The sequence below is a fragment of the Oncorhynchus kisutch genome, unplaced genomic scaffold (genome assembly GCF_002021735.2).
Source record: "Oncorhynchus kisutch isolate 150728-3 unplaced genomic scaffold, Okis_V2 Okis01b-Okis20b_hom, whole genome shotgun sequence".
Taxonomy (NCBI): domain Eukaryota; kingdom Metazoa; phylum Chordata; class Actinopteri; order Salmoniformes; family Salmonidae; genus Oncorhynchus; species Oncorhynchus kisutch.
This window is the reverse complement of record NW_022261978.1, coordinates 12,763,193-12,787,767: the sequence shown is the minus strand read 5'-3', so window position 1 is coordinate 12,787,767 and position 24,575 is coordinate 12,763,193. Positions and strand designations below refer to the sequence as shown.

The window sequence follows — 24,575 nt, the reverse complement described above, 5'->3', positions numbered from 1 at the left end:
TAGGGGTGGCAGGTAGCCTGGTGGTTAGAGTGTAGGGGCGGCAGGTAGCCTGGTGGTTAGAGTGTAGGGGCGGCAGGTAGCCTGGTGGTTAGAGTGTAGGGGCGGCAGGTAGCCTAGTGGTTAGAGTGTAGGGGCGGCAGGTAGCCTAGTGGTTAGAGTGTAGAGGTGGAAGGTAGCCTAGTGGTTAGAGTGTAGGGGCGGCAGGTAGCCTGGTGGTTAGAGTGTAGGGGCGGCAGGTAGCCTGGTGGTTAGAGTGTAGGGGCGGCAGGTAGCCTAGTGGTTAGAGTGTAGGGGCGGCAGGTAGCCTAGTGGTTAGAGTGTAGGGGCGGCAGGTAGCCTAGTGGTTAGAATGTAGAGGTGGCAGGGTAGCCTAGTGGTTAGAGTGTAGGGGTGGCAGGGTAGCCTAGTGGTTAGTGTAGGGGCGGCAGGTAGCCTAGTGGTTAGAGTGTAGGGGCGGCAGGTAGCCTAGTGGTTAGAGTGTAGGGGCGGCAGGTAGCCTAGTGGTCAGAGTGTAGAGGCAGCAGGGTAGCCTAGTGGTTAGTGTAGGGGCGGCAGGTAGCCTAGTGGTTAGAGTGTAGGGGCGGCAGGTAGCCTGGTGGTTAGAGTGTAGGGGTGGCAGGTAGCCTGGTGGTTAGAGTGTAGGGGCGGCAGGTAGCCTAGTGGTTAGAGTGTAGGGGCTTCAGGTAGCCTGGTGGTTAGAGTGTAGGGGCGGCAGGTAGCCTGGTGGTTAGAGTGTAGGGGCGGCAGGTAGCCTGGTGGTTAGAGTGTAGGGGCGACAGGTAGCCTAGTGGTTAGAGTGTAGGGGCTTCAGGTAGCCTGGTGGTTAGAGTGTAGGGGCGGCAGGTAGCCTGGTGGTTAGAGTGTAGGGGCGGCAGGTAGCCTGGTGGTTAGAGTGTAGGGGCGGCAGGTAGCCTTTGTGGTTAGCGTGTAGGGGCGGCAGGTAGCCTAGTGGTTAGAGTGTAGGGGCGGCAGGTAGCCTAGTGGTTAGAGTGTAGGGGCGGCAGGTAGCCTGGTGGTTAGAGTGTACGGGCGGCAGGTAGCCTGGTGGTTAGAGTGTAGGGGCGGCAGGTAGCCTAGTGGTTAGAGTGTAGGGGCGGCAGGTAGCCTAGTGGTTAGAGTGTAGAGGTGGAAGGTAGCCTAGTGGTTAGAGTGTAGGGGCGGCAGGTAGCCTGGTGGTTAGCGTGTAGGGGCGGCAGGTAGCCTAGTGGTTAGAGTGTAGGGGCGGCAGGTAGCCTAGTGGTTAGAGTGTAGAGGTGGAAGGTAGCCTAGTGGTTAGAGTGTAGGGGCGGCAGGTAGCCTGGTGGTTAGAGTGTAGGGGCGGCAGGTAGCCTGGTGGTTAGAGTGTAGGGGCGGCAGGTAGCCTGGTGGTTAGAGTGTAGGGGCGGCAGGTAGCCTAGTGGTTAGAGTGTAGGGGCGGCAGGTAGCCTAGTGGTTAGAGTGTAGAGGTGGAAGGTAGCCTAGTGGTTAGAGTGTAGGGGCGGCAGGTAGCCTGGTGGTTAGAGTGTAGGGGCGGCAGGTAGCCTGGTGGTTAGAGTGTAGGGGCGGCAGGTAGCCTAGTGGTTAGAGTGTAGGGGCGGCAGGTAGCCTAGTGGTTAGAGTGTAGGGGCGGCAGGTAGCCTAGTGGTTAGAATGTAGGGCCAGTAACCGAAAGATTGTTGGCTTGAATCCCCGAGCTGACAAGGTAAAAGTCTCTCGTTCTGTAACAAGGCAGTTATCCCGCTGTTCCCCGGTAGGCCGTCATTGTAAATAAGAATTTGTTCTTGCCTAGTTAAATAAATAAAAATGTAAGAATGACTGCTTCAAAAACGTGATGTGTCATGTGTAATTTGTGACCAACTGACTGAAATTGTGACCGACTGATCTACAAATAATATCGAGTATTTATTATGCAATATTATTTGTATTAGTCAGTCTCGCCTTTAAATTCGCCTGCAATGCCCAAAACTCAGAGAAAGCATTGCAGTGGAGAACGAACCCGACCTAGCGGTCTTTGACAGTAATACCACAGATATGGCAGCTGCGGTTTTGCAGTTTGAGAGACAATCTGACAATAACGAAACAATTGGTAACACGAAACCTTACAAAAACAACCACCTTACTTTTGACGATGCAATACGTATCCATTTAGAACTATAAGCAATGGAGTAGTTTTTTCTATAAGCAATTCATAGTTTAAGACACTTTTATTCTGATTGAATATTGAACTACTACTACAATAAATTCTAACGATTCTACTTTTCCGATTTGACCGATTACTTCCCGACGCTCCCTTGACGTGGAGCAGCGTCATTGCGGAAGTAGCTAAGTCTACGTGGGGAAGGAAGGTTGGCTTGTTCGTGTTTGAACTAAACTCTGCCTAAAACACGATAAATGTGCAACCTACGGAACCTACAATAACCCTACCGCGCATCGCGGAACCTACAACCTCCCCGCCCGCTAGCTGAATGGCCTTGTACCGCCAGGGCGTGTAGATCCGATGGGAGGGATAGCCGGGTAGTTCCCTGTAATGCTTCGGTGGCTGCGGCAGTCTCTAAGGCAGGTGTCTAGACTGATGGCCCGGAGACCAGTGCTTGTCTGCGGGGCGATACTGCTGAGCGTCCTGCTACTACTGGCCGTTACATTTACCTGCAGGTAGGTAACATCGTTCGCATCTACCGGCAGTTATCTGTGGTTTTTAGTGACAAACCACCTGGCATTTCACAGTTTTGTTGTGTCCCTGAACAAGCTCACCTAATTCACAACGGCTTGATGATTCGTTGATTCAGGTGTGCTTACTCTGGAATAGATCAAAAACAACTGGGGGTCCCCGAGGTAAAACCCACCTGATCTAGCTATCTGTCTAGCCAACTGGGGGTCCCCGAGGTAAAACCCACCTGATCTAGCTATCTGTCTAGCCAACTGGGGGTCCCCGAGGAAAGGTAAAACCCCCTGATCTAACTATCTGTCTAGCCAACTGGGGGTCCCCGAGGTAAAACCCCCTGATCTAGCTATCTGTCTAGTAAAACCCACCTGATCTAGCTATCTGTCTAGCCAACTGGGGGTCCCCGAGGTAAAACCCCCTGATCTAGCTATCTGTCTAGTAAAACCCCTGATCTAGCTATCTGTCTAGTAAAACCCACCTGATCTAGCTATCTGTCTAGCCAACTGGGGGTCCCAGAGGAGAGGTAAAAACCCCTGATCTAGCTATCTGTCTAGTAAAACCCCTGATCTAACTATCTGTCTAGTAAAACCCCTGATCTAGCTATCTGTCTAGTAAAACCCCTGATCTAACTATCTGTCTAGTAAAACCCCTGATCTAGCTATCTGTCTAGTAAAACCCCTGATCTAACTATCTGTCTAGTAAAACCCACCTGATCTAACTGTCTAGTAAAACCCCTGATCTAACTATCTGTCTAGTAAAACCCCTGATCTAACTATCTGTCTAGTAAAACCCACCTGATCTAACTATCTGTCTAGTAAAACCCACCTGATCTAGCTATCTGTCTAGTAAAACCCCTGATCTAACTATCTGTCTAGTAAAACCCCTGATCTAACTATCTGTCTAGTAAAACCCACCTGATCTAGCTATCTGTCTAGTAAAACCCCTGATCTAGCTATCTGTCTAGTAAAACCCCTGATCTAGCTATCTGTCTAGTAAAACCCCTGATCTAGCTATCTGTCTAGTAAAACCCCTGATCTAACTATCTGTCTAGTAAAACCCACCTGATCTAACTGTCTAGTAAAACCCCTGATCTAACTATCTGTCTAGTAAAACCCCTGATCTAACTATCTGTCTAGTAAAACCCCTGATCTAACTATCTGTCTAGTAAAACCCACCTGATCTAACTATCTGTCTAGTAAAACCCACCTGATCTAGCTATCTGTCTAGTAAAACCCACCTGATCTAACTATCTGTCTAGTAAAACCCCTGATCTAACTATCTGTCTAGTAAAACCCCCTGATCTAACTATCTGTCTAGTAAAACCCACCTGATCTAACTATCTGTCTAGTAAAACCCACCTGATCTAACTATCTGTCTAGTAAAACCCCTGATCTAGCTATCTGTCTAGTAAAACCCCTGATCTAACTATCTGTCTAGTAAAACCCACCTGATCTAACTATCTGTCTAGTAAAACCCCTGATCTAACTATCTGTCTAGTAAAACCCCTGATCTAACTATCTGTCTAGTAAAACCCCTGATCTAACTATCTGTCTAGTAAAACCCACCTGATCTAACTATCTGTCTAGTAAAACCCCTGATCTAACTATCTGTCTAGTAAAACCCCTGATCTAACTATCTGTCTAGTAAAACCCACCTGATCTAACTATCTGTCTAGTAAAACCCCTGATCTAACTATCTGTCTAGTAAAACCCACCTGATCTAACTATCTGTCTAGTAAAACCCCCTGATCTAACTATCTGTCTAGTAAAACCCACCTGATCTAACTATCTGTCTAGTAAAACTGTTAAAGTTACAACTTCAGCCTCTGTTCCAATAGCTAATAGTTATGGTTAGCCATCAGATCCGACCCGCTTGATTACAACTGCACTGGGGTCGAACAGCATTCCTGAGTAGATTAACACACTACGAAGTCGGTGCGAGATATGGCTCGGAAAAACACATCTCAATCCAGGCTTTAGAAATGAGTTGTTCTCCAAACTGACCCATTAGAGAATGTTAACACATGTTTCCCATGCCAATAAAGCCCTTGAATTGAATTGAATGGATAGGTTGTTTAGCGGTCGTTCAAGCTTCTTGGTGTAACAGTTGGGACAATGGGACAATTCCGGAATAGAACTCTCAATACAACTCATTTCTCATCCCTGGATTGAGGTACGCTTTTCCGATCAAATCAAATGTATTTATTTATATAGCCCTTCGTACATCAGCTGATATCTCAAAGTGCTGTACAGAAACCCAGCCTAAAACCCCAAACAGCAAGCAAGGTGTCATCATGTCAGGTAATCCTGGGTCATGGATCCACGTCTGTCACCGGCTTAATCTACAGAAGAATGCTGTCTGACCCTAGTGCGGCTGTCTGACCCTAGTGCGGCTGTCTGACCCTAGTGCGGCTGTCTGACCCTAGTGCGGCTGTAAGCAACTCTTTATAGGTAGAGGACAGTGTAGGCTAACTCGCCTGCAGTGTGTTTGATGTGGAAATCATCGGCTCGTTGGTTGGGTATCTCTACCGAGACATGTAACTTCACACTTTGTTTGGGTCGCTAGTGGTGTTGTAGATCGAGAACCGTGACGTGTTCAATGTGCGTTCTAATCCAGACAGCTGTTTTAGGGTCTGTTTTCTATAAAACGTTGCAGTGCAGCTAGATCACTGTTTGTCTATTTTCTGTTCATACACACTGGACCCTACAGTGGGAGGCCATCATTGTTGTGTTTTGTTTGTCCGTATTGCTAGTCACCTGTCTCATGTCCTGCTGCTCGTCGTCAGAGACTGTCGCCTGTCTCATGTCCTGCTGCTCGTCGTCAGAGACTGTCGCCTGTCTCATGTCCTGCTGCTCGTCGTCAGAGACTGTCGCCTGTCTCATGTCCTGCTGCTCGTCGTCAGAGACTGACTGTCGCCCGTCTCATGTCCTGCTGCTCGTCGTCAGAGACTGTCGCCTGTCTCATGTCCTGCTGCTCGTCGTCAGAGACTGACTGTCGCCTGTCTCATGTCCTGCTGCTCGTCGTCAGAGACTGTCGCCTGTCTTATGTCCTGCTGCTCGTCGTTAGAGACTCACTGTCTGCCAGTCGCCTGTCTCATGTCCTGCTGCTCGTCGTCAGACTGTCGCCTGTCTCATGTCCTGCTGCTCGTCGTCAGAGACTGTCGCCTGTCTCATGTCCTGCTGCTCGTCGTCAGAGACTGTCGCCTGTCTCATGCCCTGCTGCTCGTCGTCAGAGACTCACTGTCTGCCTGTCTCATGCCCTGCTGCTCGTCGTCAGAGACTCACTGTCTGACTGTCGCCTGTCTCATGTCCTGCTGCTCGTCGTCAGAGACTGTCGCCTGTCTCATGTCCTGCTGCTCGTCGTCAGAGACTGACTGTCGCCTGTCTCATGTCCTGCTGCTCGTCGTCAGAGACTGTCGCCTGTCTCATGTCCTGCTGCTCGTCGTCAGAGACTGTCGCCTGTCTCATGTCCTGCTGCTCGTCGTCGTCAGAGACTGTCGCCTGTCTTATGTCCTGCTGCTCGTCGTCAGAGACTGTCGCCTGTCTCATGTCCTGCTGCTCGTCGTCAGAGACTGACTGTCACCTGTCTCATGTCCTGCTGCTCGTCGTCAGAGACTGACTGTCGCCTGTCTCATGTCCTGCTGCTCGTCGTCAGAGACTGTCGCCTGTCTCGTCCTGCTGCTCGTCGTCAGAGACTGTCGCCTGTCTTATGTCCTGCTGCTCGTCGTCAGAGACTGTCGCCTGTCTTATGTCCTGCTGCTCGTCGTCAGAGACTGTCGCCTGTCTCATGTCCTGCTGCTCGTCGTCAGAGACTGTCGCCTGTCTCATGTCCTGCTGCTCGTCGTCAGAGACTGTCGCCTGTCTCATGTCCTGCTGCTCGTCGTCAGAGACTGACTGTCTGCCTGTCTCATGTCCTACTGCTCGTCGTCAGAGACTGACTGTCTGCCAGCCAGTCGCCTGTCTCATGTCCTGCTGCTCGTCGTCAGAGACTGTCGCCTGTCTCATGTCCTGCTGCTCGTCGTCAGAGACTGTCGCCTGTCTCATGTCCTGCTGCTCGTCGTCAGAGACTGTCGCCTGTCTCATGTCCTGCTGCTCGTCGTCAGAGACGGACTGTCTGCCAGTCGCCTGTCTCATGATTTAAATGGTCATTTAGACTGAGTGGTTATGGATGGACTGACATGTTAGAATGAGGAAGGCCTAGAGAAGACTCAACGTATGTTGTTACTCACAACTTATTTCAAGATGAGACAAATTATAAGCAACTTGTATCGAAGTCCTTTCCTGTCTTTCTCTCTCTGTCTCTCTGTCTCTCTCTCCCTCTGTCTCTCCCTCTGTCTCTCTCTCTCTCTTCTGTCTCTCTGTCTCTCTCTCTCTGACACCCCCCTTCCGTCCCTCTTCTCCCTCCTAGCCGGGCTAAGAATGTGGTTGCGTCGGCGCGTCCCCCGGTGAGGTTCTTCTCTGCCGAGGCCCCTGTAGTGGACCTGTACCTGGGTCAGCTGGAGCAGGTGGAGAGGCTGAGGGGCGCGGCAGAGGTGTCCGTCATCTTCTTCTACGCTCCCTGGTGTGCTCACTCCATCGCCGCTCGCCACGAGGTCCAGGAGGTCGCCCGGAGGCTGGTCAAACAGGTACACACACACACACGCTCACACTCCATCGCCGCTCGCCACGAGGTCCAGGAGGTTGCACGGAGGCTGGTCAAACAGGTACACACACACACACACTCCATCGCCGCTCGCCACGAGGTCCAGGAGGTCGCACGGAGGCTGGTCAAACGGGTACACACACAGGAATGTACGCACACACATGCAGGAAAACACGCGCACATACACGCGCACACACGCTCACACACACACGCTCACACTCCATCGCCACTCGCCAAGAGTTCGCCCGGAAGCTGGCCAGACAGGCAGGGAACTGCACGTTGTGGACTGGCTTATCGTGCTGAGGGTTGGTTCAGAACAGTATATTTCAGAACAGGGTTGTATTCATTCGTCACAGACGTTTGCAAAACGTTTGGCCTGTTGCAGAACCTTTTGCAATGGAAACCGTTTACTGCTCAGGAAGCAAACAGGGTCGGACCTACTTGAATTTGTTGTATAGAAACTTGTTTTCATTGCAAAATGTTTTCCATTTGGAGGAAGAGGTTTCTGTTGCAAAATGTTTTGCAACAGACCAAATGTTTATGCAACGGTTTTGGACTAATGAATATACCCCTGGTCTATTACACAGCTACAGTATGGTGCTATATAGTCAGGTTGCCAGTCTGTTTCTACTGTAGACAGTACAACTCAATACACCTCCTAGTTACTGCATTAAATTCTGAAGTTGTTTATAAATGGGACTCCTGGTCTGTGCAGGTGGTGTGCTGTGGTCTTATTCTGCCTCTGCTTTCTGCACCGTTTGTACAGGTGCAGTTTGTGGCAGTGAACTGTTGGTGGAGCCAGGGGAAATGCAGGAAACAGAAGAGCTTCTACCAATACCCTGTCATCCACCTGTTCTACAAGAGGTAAAGGAGATATAGTCTAGTTGCTCTATATCTATACCCTGTCATCTACCTGTTCTACAAGAGGTAAAGGAGATATAGTCTAGTTGCTCTATATCTATACCCTGTCATCCACCCGTTCTACAAGAGGTAAAGGAGGTAGTCTAGTTGCTCTATATCTATACCCTGTCATCCACCTGTTCTACAAGAGGTAAAGGAGATATAGTCTAGTTGCTCTATATCTATACCCTGTCATCTACCTGTTCTACAAGAGGTAAAGGAGGTAGTCTAGTTGCTCTATATCTATACCCTGTCATTCACCTGTTCTAGAGGGAGAATCTAGTCTATTCATTTTATATCTAGATGGAGAATCTAGTCTCTTCATTTTATATCTAGAGGGAGAATCTAGTCTATTCATTTTATATCTAGAGGGAGAATCTAGTCTATTCATGTTGTCTTGTTTGGTTGTTACTGTCGTTGTGATAATATTCTGTTTAATTCATGAGGTATTATTCCCCCTCTGTCTGTGTAATCTAAAGGCTGGTTCTAAATGGGTCCTCCTACTCTGACATGTTGTATCTGTCCCCCCCCTGTCTGGTTCTACATGGGTCCTCCTACTCTGACATGTTGTATCTGTCCCCCCCCCCTGTCTGGTTCTAAATTGGTCCTCCTACTCTGACATGTTGTATCTGTCCCCCCCCACCCCTGTCTGGTTCAAAATGGGTCCTCCTACTCTGACATGTTGTATCTGTCCCCCCCCCCCCCCCCTGTCTGGTTCTAAATGGGTCCTCCTACTCTGACATGTTGTATCTGCCCCCCCCCCTGTCTGGTTCTAAATGGGTCCTCCTACTCTGACATGTTGTATTCCCCCCCCCCCCCCTGTCTGGTTCTAAATGGGTCCTCCTACTCTGACATGTTGTATCCCCCCCCCCCCTGTCTGGTTCTAAATGGGTCCTCCTACACTGACATGTTGTATCTGTCCCCCCCCCCCCCTGTCTGGTTCTAAATGGGTCCTCCTACACTGACATGTTGTATCTGTCTCTCTCTCCCCCCCCCCCCCCCCCTGGTTCTAAATGGGTCCTCCTACTCTGACATGTTGTATCCCCCCCCCCCCCCTGTCTGGTTCTAAATGGGTCCTCCTACTCTGACATGTTGTATTCCCCCCCCCCCCCTGTCTGGTTCTAAATGGGTCCTCCTACTCTGACATGTTGTATCCCCCCCCCCCCTGTCTGGTTCTAAATGGGTCCTCCTACACTGACATGTTGTATCTGTCCCCCCCCCCCCCTGTCTGGTTCTAAATGGGTCCTCCTACTCTGACATGTTGTATCTGTCCCCCCCCTGTCTGGTTCTAAATGGGTCCTCCTAGTTCTAAATGGGTCCTCCTACTCTGACATGTTGTATCTGTCCCCCCCTGTCTGGTTCTAAATGGGTCCTCCTACTCTGACATGTTGTATCTGTCCCCCCCTGTCTGGTTCTAAATGGGTCCTCCTACTCTGACATGTTGTGCCTGCCTCTCCCCTGTCTGGTTCTAAATGGGTCCTCCTACTCTGACATGTTGTATCTGTCCCCCCCCTGTCTGTCTCTGGAGGTTTGGCCCTATAGAGTACAAGGGTCCGTTCCTGGCTTCCTATGTAGAGAGGTTCATCCTGAGAGTCATCACCCCACTGACCTACCTACCATCACGAGCCACACTACAAGACTTCCTGTCTTATCATGAGGTATGATGGGGGGGGATAAGAACCGGGGGGGGGGGGGGGGGGGGCTGAAGGGGAGAAGAGGGGGGGGGGGGGCTGAAGGGGATAAGAATGGGGGGGGGGCTGAAGGGGTTAAGAATGGGGGGGGGGGGCTGAAGGGGTTAAGAATGGGGGGGGGGCTGAAGGGGTTAAGAATTGGGGGGGGGGCTGAAGGGGATAAGAATGGGGGGGGGGGGCTGAAGGGGATAAGAATGGGGGGGGGGGGGGGCTGAAGGGGATAAGAATGAGGGGGGGGGGGCCTGAAGGGGTTAAGAATTGGGGGGGGGGGCTGAAGGGGATAAGAATGGGGGGGGGGGGGGGGCTGAAGGGGATAAGAATGGGGGGGGGGGGGCTGAAGGGGATAAGAATGAGGGGGGGGGGGCCTGAAGGGGTTAAGAATTGGGGGGGGGGGGCTGAAGGGGATAAGAATGGGGGGGGGGGGGGGGCTGAAGGGGATAAGAATGGGGGGGGGGGCTGAAGGGGATAAGAATGGGGGGGGGGGCTGAAGGGGAATGGAATAAAGGCAGAGCAGAGAAACAAAGAGATGAGAGGAAATGAGTGTTATGCTTTGGGTGTTATTTTTCTGTTGAAAGACAAGAGTTCTATGTAATGATGTCACAATGAGTGACAATATCTCAAATGGAACCCTGTTCCCTTTATCGTGCCCTACAGGGCTATGGTTAAACAGTAGGACACCTATATATAGGGAACCGGGTGCCATTTGGGAGTGGTCCACTAGGTGTGGTGTACCTGTGGGTCAGGTGTTGTGTACGGTATGGTGGAGGGTGTTATGTTGTGGAGGAGCTGTTTAGCCAGTTTCTTGTTTAATCCTTTCTGTAGTGCCTCTCTGTCACAACAGAGAGCCTGGTTTGTTTTGCTAGCAGGGTTTAGCCTGTAGATAAGACATAGATTAAAAGTGAGTCTTTCTGACATGGTTTACTGCTTCTATGACCTGTGATGTCACAATACCTTTCCCAGAATGCCCAGGTTGAACAGAAATCCTGTTGGGAGGATTCACAGAATCGGGAGGGAGTAAACAGGAAATCCAGAATCCTCTAACCAAGGTTTCTGGAAAACCTTTGAATTTTGAGGAAGTTACCAGATTTTTGAAACCCAAGTCACGTGTTTCATGTCTGTTCTCCTCTCCTGCCTCCCAGCCGGGGGTAGTGGGTTATTTTCAGTTCAACTCTTCTCCTCAGCCTCCCGGCTACATCACATACCTCTCCTCAGCTCTGCAGGCCTTGAAGAGAGGTAAGCTAACCGCTACATGCTAACATGCTACATGCTAAAGACCTGAAGAGAGGTAAGCTAACCGCTACATACTAACTCCCTAAAGCCCTGAAGAGAGGTAAGCTAACCGCTACATGCTAACTCCCTAAAGCCCCGAAGAGAGGTAAGCTAACCGCTACATGCTAACTCCCTAAAGCCCCGAAGAGAGTTAAGCTAACCGCTACATGCTAACATGCTACATGCTAAAGCCCTGAAGAGAGGTAAGCTAAGTAAATCCTCTAATCCAGTGTCTCTTTGATAACCGCTACCTGCTGGGGTTTTTGCCACCGGAGTAGAATGTCATAAACATTGAAATAGAACGAATAGACCAGACTTGGAAGCTCTGCCCAATACATAGCAAGGCCTGTTCTACTCATTCTAGTTCTGTGACTATAGAAATGAGAAGTAAAAGATGAATGAAAGTGTGTGTTTCTCTTCCCTGCCTCAGACTTCCGTGGTGCGGTGCGTTTCGGGGTGGTGACCAGTAGACAGGTGGCAGAGTCCATCTCAGTCAGAGATGACCAGACCGTCTACCTGCACCGACACTTCAACTCCTCATTGGTCAGTCGACACACGCCCACCCCCCTTCAACTCCTCATTGGTCAGTCGACACACGCCCACCCCCCTTCAACTCCTCATTGGTCAGTCGACACACGCCCACCCCCCTTCAACTCCTCATTGGTCAGTCGACACACGCCCACCCCCCTTGTCTACCGACACTTCAACTCCTCATTGGTCAGTCGACACACGCCCACCCCCCTTCAACTCCTCATCGGTCAGTCGACACACGCCCACCCCCCTTGTCTACCGACACTTCAACTCCTCATTGGTCAGTCGACACACGCCCACCCCCTTTGTCTACCGACACTTCAACTCCTCACTGCTCAGTGGTGATGTCATCAGCACGTGACAAACAGACTTGTCAGGGCCCAGAGTCGCATTAGTGGAAACTAAGACTGTTTTTTTTAAATGGCAGACCTGGTTGTAGATCAGGGGACAATTTTAGCTAACCCTTTTCTTAACCTTAACCTAATTATCCTAACCTGCCACGTTAACTATCCTAACCTGCCACGTTAATTATCCTAACCTGCCACGTTAATTATCCTAACCTGCCACGTTAATTATCCTAACCTGCCACGTTAATTATCCTAACCTGCCACGTTAATTATCCTAACCTGCTGGGAAAAGTCACTCCTGCTAGTGAGCCCCAGCAGGCCGGCCCTGAGAGTAGTCTTGGTTTCCTCTAATGCGATAGTGACTTTCTCCTGGTCGGGTCAAATATTCAGGAAAAACTCCTGGTACTGTCATTTGTTCCTATGGAGGTTTAGCTTTACCTTTCTGTCTCCCCCCTCTATGTCCCGTCTCCCCCCTCTATCCCCCTCTGTCCCGTCTCCCCCCTCTATCCCCTCTCTCCCCCGTCTCCCCCCTCTATGCCCTCTCTCCCCCGTCTATGCCCTCTCTTCCCCCGTCTATCCCCTCTATGCCCTCTATCCCCCGCCTCCTCCCTCTATCCCCCGTCTCCCCCGCCTCCTCCCTCTATCCCCCCTCTCTCTCCCCCCTGTCTATCCCCTCTCTCCCCCGTCTATCCCCTCTCTCCCCCCCTCTATGCCCCCTCTCTCCCCTGCCTCCTCCGTCTCTCCCCCGTCTCCCCCCTCTATCCCCTCTATCCCCTCTCTCCCCACTCTATCCCCTCTCTCCCCCCTCAGATTTTCCCTAGTTGGGAGCGTAACTTCACCTCTGAAGGCATCTGTTCCTGGGTCTTTGAGCACCGCGAGACCGTCCTCCAATGGCTGGCGCCGACTGGTGCTAAGTCCCGCCTTCTGGAGCAGGAACTGACCAAAGGCCCTGCCCTCCTGCTCTTCCTGCCCCACAATCCCCTGGGGCCCGGCCCCGACCCGCTGCTGACGCAGGTGAGTCACCATGACAACAACGACGACCCTTAAAACAATAATAAAATACATTTAATATTTTGATGTGATGAAGAATAAAACGTGGCTCGAGAACATCATTGTGAATTGTTCCATCTAGATGAATGTAGTCAGACGGCTTCAGATCTCTGAAGATGAGTGTCTAAATCTCTCAATTTTTATATCCACATTAATTGAACTCTTCGACCCCCTTCTAGATTGCAGACGTCGCGGTTCGCTACCATTCCTGTAGCGACTCCCCTCACCACCACCACCACCCCTCTGACCACTACTACTACAGTGGACCCTCCCAGCCTCTGTCCCCCCCTCTCTGCTGCCTCTCAGTGGTTCTGCCCAGGCCACACCCCCTCCCAGGCTCCACCTCCAGGGTTTGTGAGCTTTGTCTCAACCAGTCCAATCCGGGTCGCTCTCCCCTGTGCACCTTCCCCTCCCAGACATCAGGTGGCGCTGCCGTGCTCCAGTCCTACATCAGACGATGCTGCCTACCTGTTGCTGCGACGGCGACAACGGTTGCCTGTAGTAACATCCTGAGTAGCTACAGCCCGTCGTCATGGCACTATAGTGCCTGTTGTAGAACTCTGGGACAGCTAGGGGTTTCCCTGCTCCCACAGCAGTGGCTAGGGCTAGACAACGAGGGGTTAGGGACACCCCCTCCCTCACCATCCTCCTCCCAGGACTCCTCCCCGTCCTCCCAGGACCAGGAAGCAGGCGGGATTAAAGGGTTGAGGTGTCGGACAAATAAGACGCTCAGGTTCTACATCCTGGACTCCGCCCTCCACTGGCCGCTGGCGGTGCGTCTCGGGGCGCTAGGCAACAACGAGATGGGTGGTGGTGGCCTGGGGGAGTTAGGAAAGTTGCTAGGCAACGGGACAGGTGATGGCGCACAGTCGTTTGCGACCATCGTGAACCTGAAGGATGAGGTGCACTACGTTCTGGACCACAGAGGAAACGCTACTGTTACAGAGTCTCTGGGTAAGACTGGGGAGTTACTGGGTCAACTAGCTACTGTTACAGAGTCTCTGGGTAAGACTGGAGAGCTACTGGGTCAACTAGCTACTGTTACAGAGTCTCTGGGGAGTTACTGGGTCAACTAGCTACTGTTACAGAGTCTCTGGGGAGCTACTGGGTCAACTAGCTACTGTTACAGAGTCTCTGGGTAAGACTGGGGAGCTACTGGGTCAACTAGCTACTGTTACAGAGTCTCTGGGGAGTTACTGGGTCAACTAGCTACTGTTACAGAGTCTCTGGGTAAGACTGGGGAGCTACTGGGTCAACTAGCTACTGGTACAGAGTCTCTGGGTAAGACTGGGGAGCTACTGGGTCAACTAGCTACTGTTACAGAGTCTCTGGGTAAGACTGGGGAGCTACTGGGTCAACTAGCTACTGTTACAGAGTCTCTGGGTAAGACTGGGGAGCTACTGGGTCAACTAGCTACTGTTACAGAGTCTCTGGGTAAGACTGGGTCAACTAGCTACTGTTACAGAGTCTCTGGGTAAGACTGGGGAGTTACTGGGTCAACTAGCTACTGTTACAGAGTCTCTGGGTAAGACTGGGGAGTTACTGGGTCAACTAGCTACTGGTACAGAGTCTCTGGGTAAGACTGGGGAGTTACTGGGTCAACTAGCTACTGTTACAGAGTCTCTGGGTAAGACTGGGGAGTTACTGGGTCAACTAGCTACTGTTACAGAGTCTCTGGGTAAGACTGGGGAGTTACTGGGTCAACTAGCTACTGGTACAGAGTCTCTGGGTAAGACTGGGGAGTTACTGGGTCAACTAGCTACTGTTACAGAGTCTCTGGGGAGTTACTGGGTCAACTAGCTACTGTTACAGAGTCTCTGGGTAAGACTGGGAAGCTACTGGGTCAACTAGCTACTGTTACAGAGTCTCTGGGGAGTTACTGGGTCAACTAGCTACTGTTACAGAGTCTCTGGGTAAGACTGGGGAGCTACTGGGTCAACTAGCTACTGGTACAGAGTCTCTGGGGAGTTACTGGGTCAACTAGCTACTGTTAGAGTCTCTGGGGAGTTACTGGGTCAACTAGCTACTGTTACAGAGTCTCTGGGTAAGACTGGGGAGTTACTGGGTCAACTAGCTACTGTTACAGAGTCTCTGGGTAAGACTGGGGAGTTACTGGGTCAACTAGCTACTGTTACAGAGTCTCTGGGTAAGACTGGGGAGCTACTGGGTCAACTAGCTACTGTTACAGAGTCTCTGGGTAAGACTGGGGAGTTACTGGGTCAACTAGCTACTGTTACAGAGTCTCTGGGTAAGACTGGGGAGCTACTGGGTCAACTAGCTACTGTTACACAGTCTCTGGGTAAGACTGGGGAGTTACTGGGTCAACTAGCTACTGTTACAGAGTCTCTGGGGAGCTACTGGGTCAACTAGCTACTGTTACAGAGTCTCTGGGTAAGACTGGGGAGCTACTGGGTCAACTAGCTACTGTTACAGAGTCTCTGGGTAAGACTGGGGAGTTACTGGGTCAACTAGCTGCTGTTACAGAGTCTCTGGGTAAGACTGGGGAGTTACTGGGTCAACTAGCTACTGGTACAGAGTCTCTGGGTAAGACTGGGGAGCTACTGGGTCAACTAGCTACTGTTACAGAGTCTCTGGGGAGCTACTGGGTCAACTAGCTACTGTTACAGAGTCTCTGGGTAAGACTGGGGAGTTACTGGGTCAACTAGCTACTGGTACAGAGTCTCTGGGTAAGACTGGGGAGCTACTGGGTCAACGAGCTACTGTTACAGAGTCTCTGGGGAGCTACTGGGTCAACTAGCTACTGTTACAGAGTCTCTGGGTAAGACTGGGGAGTTACTGGGTCAACTAACTACTGTTACAGAGTCTCTAGATAAGACTGGGGAGCTACTGGGTCAACGAGCTACTGTTACAGAGTCTCTGGGGAGCTACTGGGTCAACTAGCTACTGTTACAGAGTCTCTGGGGAGTTACTGGGTCAACTAGATACTGTTACAGAGTCTCTGGGGAGCTACTGGGTCAACTAGCTACTGTTACCCAGTCTCTGGGGAGCTACTGGGTCAACTAGCTACTGTTACAGAGTCTCTGGGTAAGACTGGGGAGTTACTGGGTCAACTAGCTACTGTTACAGAGTCTCTGGGTAAGACTGGGGAGTTACTGGGTCAACTAGCTACTGTTACAGAGTCTCTGGGTAAGACTGGGGAGCTACTGGGTCAACTAGCTACTGTTACAGAGTCTCTGGGTAAGACTGGGGAGTTACTGGGTCAACTAGCTACTGTTACAGAGTCTCTGTGTAAGACTGGGGAGATACTGGGTCAACTAGCTACTGTTACAGAGTCTCTGGGGAGCTACTGGGTCAACTAGCTACTGTTACAGAGTCTCTGGGGAGTTACTGGGTCAACTAGCTACTGTTACAGAGTCTCTGTGTAAGACTGGGGAGATACTGGGTCAACTAGCTACTGTTACAGAGTCTCTGGGGAGCTACTGGGTCAACTAGCTACTGTTACAGAGTCTCTGGGGAGTTACTGGGTCAACTAGCTACTGTTACAGAGTCTCTGGGTAAGACTGGGGAGTTACTGGGTCAACTAGCTACTGTTACAGAGTCTGGGTAAGACTGGGGAGATGCTGGGTCAACTAGCTACTGTTACAGAGTCTCTGTGTAAGACTGGGGAGATACTGGGTCAACTAGCTACTGTTACAGAGTCTCTGGGGAGCTACTGGGTCAACTAGCTACTGTTACAGAGTCTCTGGGGAGCTACTGGGTCAACTAGCTACTGTTAGTCTCTGGGGAGCTACTGGGTCAACTAGCTACTGTTAGTCTCTGGGGAGCTATGGGTCAACTAGCTACTGTTACAGAGTCTCTGGGGAGCTACTGGGTCAACTAGCTACTGTTACAGAGTCTCTGGGGAGTTACTGGGTCAACTAGATACTGTTACAGAGTCTCTGGGGAGCTACTGGGTCAACTAGCTACTGTTACCCAGTCTCTGGGGAGCTACTGGGTCAACTAGCTACTGTTACAGAGTCTCTGGGTAAGACTGGGGAGCTACTGGGTCAACTAGCTACTGTTACAGAGTCTCTGGGTAAGACTGGGGAGTTACTGGGTCAACTAGCTACTGTTACAGAGTCTCTGGGTAAGACTGGGGAGCTACTGGGTCAACTAGCTACTGTTACAGAGTCTCTGGGTAAGACTGGGGAGTTACTGGGTCAACTAGCTACTGTTACAGAGTCTCTGGGTAAGACTGGGGAGATACTGGGTCAACTAGCTACTGTTACAGAGTCTCTGGGGAGCTACTGGGTCAACTAGCTACTGTTACAGAGTCTCTGGGGAGCTACTGGGTCAACTAGCTACTGTTACAGAGTCTCTGGGGAGTTACTGGGTCAACTAGCTACTGTTACAGAGTCTCTGGGTAAGACTGGGGAGTTACTGGGTCAACTAGCTACTGTTACAGAGTCTGGGTAAGACTGGGGAGATACTGGGTCAACTAGCTACTGTTACAGAGTCTCTGGGTAAGACTGGGGAGATACTGGGTCAACTAGCTACTGTTACAGAGTCTCTGGGGAGCTACTGGGTCAACTAGCTACTGTTACAGAGTCTCTGGGGAGCTACTGGGTCAACTAGCTACTGTTACAGAGTCTCTGGGGAGTTACTGGGTCAACTAGCTACTGTTACAGAGTCTGGGTAAGACTGGGGAGATACTGGGTAAACTAGCTACTGTTACAGAGTCTCTGGGTAAGACTGGGGAGATACTGGGTCAACTAGCTACTGTTACAGAGTCTCTGGGGAGCTACTGGGTCAACTAGCTACTGTTACAGAGTCTCTGGGTAAGACTGGGGAGATACTGGGTCAACTAGCTACTGTTACAGAGTCACTGGGGAGCTACTGGGTCAACTAGCTACTGTTGCAGAGTCTCTGGGAGCTACTGGGTCAACTAGCTACTGTTGCAGAGTCACTGGGGAGCTACTGGGTCAACTAGCTACTGTTACAGAGTCTCTGGGTAAGACTGGGGAGTTACTGGGTCAACTAGCTACTGTCACAGAGTCTCTGGGGAGATACTGGGTCAACTAGCTACTGTTACAGAGTCTCTGGGGAGTTACTGGGTCAACTAGCTACTGTTAGAGTCTCTGGGGAGTTACTGGGTCAACTAGCTACTGTTACAGAGTCTCTGGGGAGCTACTGGGTCAACTAGCTACTGTTACAGAGTCTCTGGGTAAGACTGGGGAGTTACTGGGTCAACTAGCTACTGTTACAGAGTCTCTGGGGAGCTACTGGGTCAACTAGCTACTGTTACAGAGTCTCTGGGTAAGACTGGGGAGTTACTGGGTCAACTAACTACTGTTACAGAGTCTCTAGATAAGACTGGGGAGCTACTGGGTCAACGAGCTACTGTTACAGAGTCTCTGGGGAGGTACTGGGTCAACTAGCTACTGTTACAGAGTCTCTGGGGAGTTACTGGGTCAACTAGATACTGTTACAGAGTCTCTGGGGAGCTACTGGGTCAACTAGCTACTGTTACCCAGTCTCTGGGGAGCTACTGGGTCAACTAGCTACTGTTACCCAGTCTCTGGGGAGCTACTGGGTCAACTAGCTACTGTTACAGAGTCTCTGGGGAGATACTGGGTCAACTAGCTACTGTTACAGAGTCTCTGGGGAGTTACTGGGTCAACTAGATACTGTTACAGAGTCTCTGGGGAGCTACTGGGTCAACTAGCTACTGTTAGTCTCTGGGGAGCTACTGGGTCAACTAGCTACTGTTAGTCTCTGGGGAGCTATGGGTCAACTAGCTACTGTTACAGAGTCTCTGGGGAGCTACTGGGTCAACTAGCTACTGTTACAGAGTCTCTGGGGAGTTACTGGGTCAACTAGATACTGTTACAGAGTCTCTGGGGAGTTACTGGGTCAACTAGATACTGTTACAGAGTCTCTGGGGAGCTACTGGGTCAACTAGCTACTGTTACAGAGTTACTGGGTCAACTAGCTACTGTTACCCAGTCTCTGGGGAGCTACTGGGTCAACTAGCTACTGTTACAGAGTCTCTGGGGAGTTACTGGGTCAACTAGATACTGTTACAGAGTCTCTGGGGAGCTACTGGGTCAACTAGCTACTGTTACAGAGTTACTGGGTCAACTAGCTACTGTTACCCAGTCTCTGGGGAGCTACTGGGTCAACTAGCTACTGTTACAGAGTCTCTGGGGAGTTACTGGGTCAACTAGATACTGTTACAGAGTCTCTGGGGAGTTACTGGGTCAACTAGATACTGTTACAGAGTCTCTGGGGAGCTACTGGGTCAACTAGCTACTGTTACAGAGTTACTGGGTCAACTAGCTACTGTTACCCAGTCTCTGGGGAGATACTGGGTCAACTAGCTACTGTTACAGAGTCTCTGGGGAGCTACTGGGTCAACTAGCTACTGTTACAGAGTCTCTGGGGAGCTACTGGGTCAACTAGCTACTGTTACAGAGTCTCTGGGGAGCTACTGGGTCAACTAGCTACTGTTAGTCTCTGGGGAGCTATGGGTCAACTAGCTATTGTTACAGAGTCTCTGGGGAGCTACTGGGTCAACTAGCTACTGTTACAGAGTCTCTGGGGAGCTACTGGGTCAACTAGCTACTGTTACAGAGTTACTGGGTCAACTAGCTACTGTTACCCAGTCTCTGGGGAGCTACTGGGTCAACTAGCTACTGTTACCCAGTCTCTGGGGAGCTACTGGGTCAACTAGCTACTGTTAGAGTCTCTGGGGAGTTACTGGGTCAACTAGCTACTGTTACAGAGTCTCTGGGTAAGACTGGGGAGTTACTGGGTCAACTAGCTACTGTTACAGAGTCTCTGGGTAAGACTGGGGAGATACTGGGTCAACTAGCTACTGTTACAGAGTCTCTGGGGAGCTACTGGGTCAACTAGCTACTGTTACAGAGTCTCTGGGGAGCTACTGGGTCAACTAGCTACTGTTACAGAGTCTCTGGGGAGTTACTGGGTCAACTAGCTACTGTTACAGAGTCTCTGGGTAAGACTGGGGAGTTACTGGGTCAACTAGCTACTGTTACAGAGTCTGGGTAAGACTGGGGAGATACTGGGTCAACTAGCTACTGTTACAGAGTCTCTGGGTAAGACTGGGGAGATACTGGGTCAACTAGCTACTGTTACAGAGTCTCTGGGGAGCTACTGGGTCAACTAGCTACTGTTACAGAGTCTCTGGGTAAGACTGGGGAGATACTGGGTCAACTAGCTACTGTTACAGAGTCACTGGGGAGCTACTGGGTCAACTAGCTACTGTTAGTCTCTGGGGAGCTATGGGTCAACTAGCTATTGTTACAGAGTCTCTGGGGAGCTACTGGGTCAACTAGCTACTGTTACAGAGTCTCTGGGTAAGACTGGGGAGATACTGGGTCAACTAGCTACTGTTACAGAGTCTCTGGGGAGCTACTGGGTCAACTAGCTACTGTTACAGAGTCTCTGGGGAGCTACTGGGTCAACTAGCTACTGTTACAGAGTCTCTGGGGAGCTACTGGGTCAACTAGCTACTGTTACAGAGTCTCTGGGTAAGACCGGGGAGATACTGGGTCAACTAGCTACTGTTACAGAGTCTCTGGGGAGCTACTGGGTCAACTAGCTACTGTTACAGAGTCTCTGGGTAAGACTGGGGAGATACTGGGTCAACTAGCTACTGTTACAGAGTCACTGGGGAGCTACTGGGTCAACTAGCTACTGTTGCAGAGTCTCTGGGAGCTACTGGGTCAACTAGCTACTGTTAGAGTCTCTGGGGAGTTACTGGGTCAACTAGCTACTGTTACAGAGTCTCTGGGGAGTTACTGGGTCAACTAGCTACTGTTACAGAGTCTCTGGGGAGCTACTGGGTCAACTAGCTACTGTTACAGAGTCTCTGGGTAAGACTGGGGAGTTACTGGGTCAACTAGCTACTGTTACAGAGTCACTGGGGAGCTACTGGGTCAACTAGCTACTGTTACAGAGTCTCTGGGGAGTTACTGGGTCAACTAGCTACTGTTACAGAGTCTCTGGGGAGCTACTGGGTCAACTAGCTACTGTTACAGAGTCTCTGGGTAAGACTGGGGAGTTACTGGGTCAACTAGCTACTGTTACAGAGTCTCTGGGGGGCTACTGGGTCAACTAGCTACTGTTACAGAGTCTCTGGGTAAGACTGGGGAGTTACTGGGTCAACTAACTACTGTTACAGAGTCTCTAGATAAGACTGGGGAGCTACTGGGTCAACGAGCTACTGTTACAGAGTCTCTGGGGAGGTACTGGGTCAACTAGCTACTGTTACAGAGTCTCTGGGGAGTTACTGGGTCAACTAGATACTGTTACAGAGTCTCTGGGGAGCTACTGGGTCAACTAGCTACTGTTACCCAGTCTCTGGGGAGCTACTGGGTCAACTAGCTACTGTTACCCAGTCTCTGGGGAGCTACTGGGTCAACTAGCTACTGTTACAGAGTCTCTGGGGAGTTACTGGGTCAACTAGCTACTGTTACAGAGTCTCTGGGGAGTTACTGGGTCAACTAGATACTGTTACAGAGTCTCTGGGGAGCTACTGGGTCAACTAGCTACTGTTAGTCTCTGGGGAGCTACTGGGTCAACTAGCTACTGTTAGTCTCTGGGGAGCTATGGGTCAACTAGCTACTGTTACAGAGTCTCTGGGGAGCTACTGGGTCAACTAGCTACTGTTACAGAGTCTCTGGGGAGTTACTGGGTCAACTAGATACTGTTACAGAGTCTCTGGGGAGCTACTGGGTCAACTAGATACTGGGTCAACTAGCTACTGTTACCCAGTCTCTGGGGAGCTACTGGGTCAACTAGCTACTGTTACAGAGTCTCTGGGGAGTTACTGGGTCAACTAGATACTGTTACAGAGTCTCTGGGGAGTTACTGGGTCAACTAGCTACTGTTACCCAGTCTCTGGGGAGATACTGGGTCAACTAGCTACTGTTACAGAGTCTCTGGGGAGCTACTGGGTCAACTAGCTACTGTTACAGAGTCTCTGGGGAGCTACTGGGTCAACTAGCTACTGTTACAGAGTCTCTGGGGAGTTACTGGGTCAACTAGATACTGTTACAGAGTCTCTGGGGAGCTACTGGGTCAACTAGCTACTGTTAGTCTCTGGGGAGCTACTGGGTCAACTAGCTACTGTTACAGAGTCTCTGGGGAGCTACTGGGTCAACTAGCTACTGTTACAGAGTCTCTGGGGAGCTACTGGGTCAACTAGCTACTGTTACAGAGTTACTGGGTCAACTAGCTACTGTTACCCAGTCTCTGGGGAGCTACTGGGTCAACTAGCTACTGTTACCCAGTTTCTGGGGAGCTACTGGGTCAACTAGCTACTGTTAGAGTCTCTGGGGAGTTACTGGGTCAACTAGCTACTGTTACCCAGTCTCTGGGGAGCTACTGGGTCAACTAGCTACTGTTACAGAGTCTCTGGGTAAGACTGGGGAGTTACTGGGTCAACTAGCTACTGTTACAGAGTCTCTGGGTAAGAGTGGAGAGCTACTGGGTCAACTAGCTACTGTTACGGAGTTACTGGGTCAACTAGCTACTGTTAGTCTCTGGGGAGCTACTGGGTCAACTAGCTACTGTTAGAGTCTCTGGGGAGCTACTGGGTCAACTAGCTACTGTTACAGAGTCTCTGGGGAGCTACTGGGTCAACTAGCTACTGTTACAGAGTCACTGTCCACTTGGAAACAGACCTGGGTTTAAATACCATTTGAAATCATTTAAAATTCTGCAGCTGTGCTTGATTGAGCTTGCCTGGCTTAATGGACCAATAGAAAAGTCCTGAAACGGCAAACCCCACCCATCTGGCACGCCAGGCAGGCTAATGCAAAGTATTTGGAAGATTTCTAATAGTATTTGAACCCAGGCCAGGTCTAGGGAAAATAGACAGCTTTACCCATGTGTGTGTCGTCTTGTCCCTCCAGAGTTGTTCATCAGGAACTTTAGCACCTCCCACAGCCCACTGCAGAGACGCCTGGTGGGGAGGAGAGAGGAGGAGGAGAGGCCCCAGAAGAGACCCCTCATCTCAGAGCTGACCACCACCTCTTTCCTTACTACTGTCATGGATCCTCACAGGGTGGGTGAGAGAGAGAGGAGGCATCCAGGGAGAGGGAGTAGAAAGGAGAGAGGAAAATTAGGAGGGGAGAGGGAGGAGAGAGGAGCAGGGAGGGAGAGGGAGTAGAAAGCAGAGAGGAAAATTAGGAGGGGAGAGAGGAGGAGCAGGGAGGGAGAGGGAGGAGCAGGGAGGGAGAGGGAGTAGAAAGCAGAGAGGAAAATTAGGAGGGGAGAGAGGAGGAGCAGGGAGGGAGAGGGAGGAGCAGGGAGGGAGAGGGAGGAGTGAGGAGGAGCAGGAGAGGGAGGGTGGTCCTCACCCCCACCTCACACTGGTTTAACATCATAATAACTGTGTGGTTTGATTTGATAGACCTTTAAAGACACGTTGTAGTTGTTCAGTTCAGACTGGTTTCTGGTTTCTAGGATGGACAGGGGTTATGGCTATAAAACAGCTTTTCTTGATGAATGTGATACATGTTGTGTTCTCCAGGATGTGGTGCTGTTCTACTACAGTCAGTGGTGTGGCTATAAAATGTGTTGTGTTCTCCAGGATGTGGTGCTGTTCTACTACAGTCAGTGGTTATGGCTATAAAACATGTTGTGTTCTCCAGGATGTGGTGCTGTTCTACTACAGTCAGTGGTGTGGCTATAAAACATGTTGTGTTCTCCAGGATGTGGTGCTGTTCTACTACAGTCAGTGGTGTGGCTATAAAATGTGTTGTGTTCTCCAGGATGTGGTGCTGTTCTACTACAGTCAGTGGTTATGGCTATAAAACGTGTTGTGTTCTACAGGATGTGGTGCTGTTCTACTACAGTCAGTGGTTATGGCTCCAGGATGTGGTGCTGTTCTACTACAGTCAGTGGTGTGGATATAAAATGTGTTGTGTTCTCCAGGATGTGGTGCTGTTCTACTACAGTCAGTGGTGTGGATATAAAATGTGTTGTGTTCTACAGGATGTGGTGCTGTTCTACTACAGTCAGTGGTGTGGATACTGCTCTGTTCTAAACCACGTCATCATCCAGCTGGCTAGAATGTTCCGTGGAAACAGCACCGTCACCATCGCCAGGTAGGGCTGACTGGCTGGCAGCTTGGGTGGCTGACTGACTGGTTGGCTGACTGACTGGCTCGCTGGCTGGCTGGCTGGTTGACTGGTTGGCTGACTGACTGGCTCGCTGGCTGGCTGGCTCACTGACTGGCTGGCTGGTTGGCTGGCTGGCTCGCTGGCTCGCTGGCTGGCTGGCTCACTGACTGGCTGACTAAACTGACTGACTGGTTGGCTGACTGACTGGCTGGCTCACTAACTGGCTGACTGACTGACTGGCTCGCTGGCTGGCTGGCTCACTGACTGGCTGGCTGGCTCGCTGACTGGCTGGCTCACTGACTGGCCGGCTGACTGGCCGGCTGGTTGGTTGACTGACTGGCTGACTGGCCGGCTGACTGACTGGCTGACTGGCCGGCTGACTGGCCGGCTGACTGGCTGGCTGACTGGCCGG

At 50.9% G+C, this 24,575-nt stretch overlaps 1 protein-coding gene across 2 annotated transcripts in view; it reads left to right on the top strand.

The window, feature by feature from the left end:
* Nucleotides 1–1,953: 1,953 nt before the first annotated feature.
* The window catches only part of LOC109877631 (thioredoxin domain-containing protein 11), a 26,623-nt gene continuing 4,001 nt past the window's right edge, over nucleotides 1,954–24,575 (top strand). Inside the window, exons 1-10 of one of the 2 annotated variants that reach the window (XM_031811196.1) lie at nucleotides 1,954–2,631; nucleotides 7,049–7,265; nucleotides 8,049–8,146; nucleotides 9,711–9,840; nucleotides 11,013–11,106; nucleotides 11,573–11,685; nucleotides 12,831–13,034; nucleotides 13,250–14,024; nucleotides 22,952–23,103; nucleotides 24,036–24,148. In XM_031811196.1, coding sequence (XP_031667056.1) covers nucleotides 2,507–2,631; nucleotides 7,049–7,265; nucleotides 8,049–8,146; nucleotides 9,711–9,840; nucleotides 11,013–11,106; nucleotides 11,573–11,685; nucleotides 12,831–13,034; nucleotides 13,250–14,024; nucleotides 22,952–23,103; nucleotides 24,036–24,148 — 2,021 coding nt within the window. In that variant the 5' untranslated portion in view covers nucleotides 1,954–2,506. Of the gene's footprint in view, nucleotides 2,632–7,048; nucleotides 7,266–8,048; nucleotides 8,147–9,710; nucleotides 9,841–11,012; nucleotides 11,107–11,572; nucleotides 11,686–12,830; nucleotides 13,035–13,249; nucleotides 14,025–22,951; nucleotides 23,104–23,571; nucleotides 23,962–24,035; nucleotides 24,149–24,575 lie in introns of those variants that run through there. The other variant, XM_031811197.1, reaches the window with a different exon arrangement.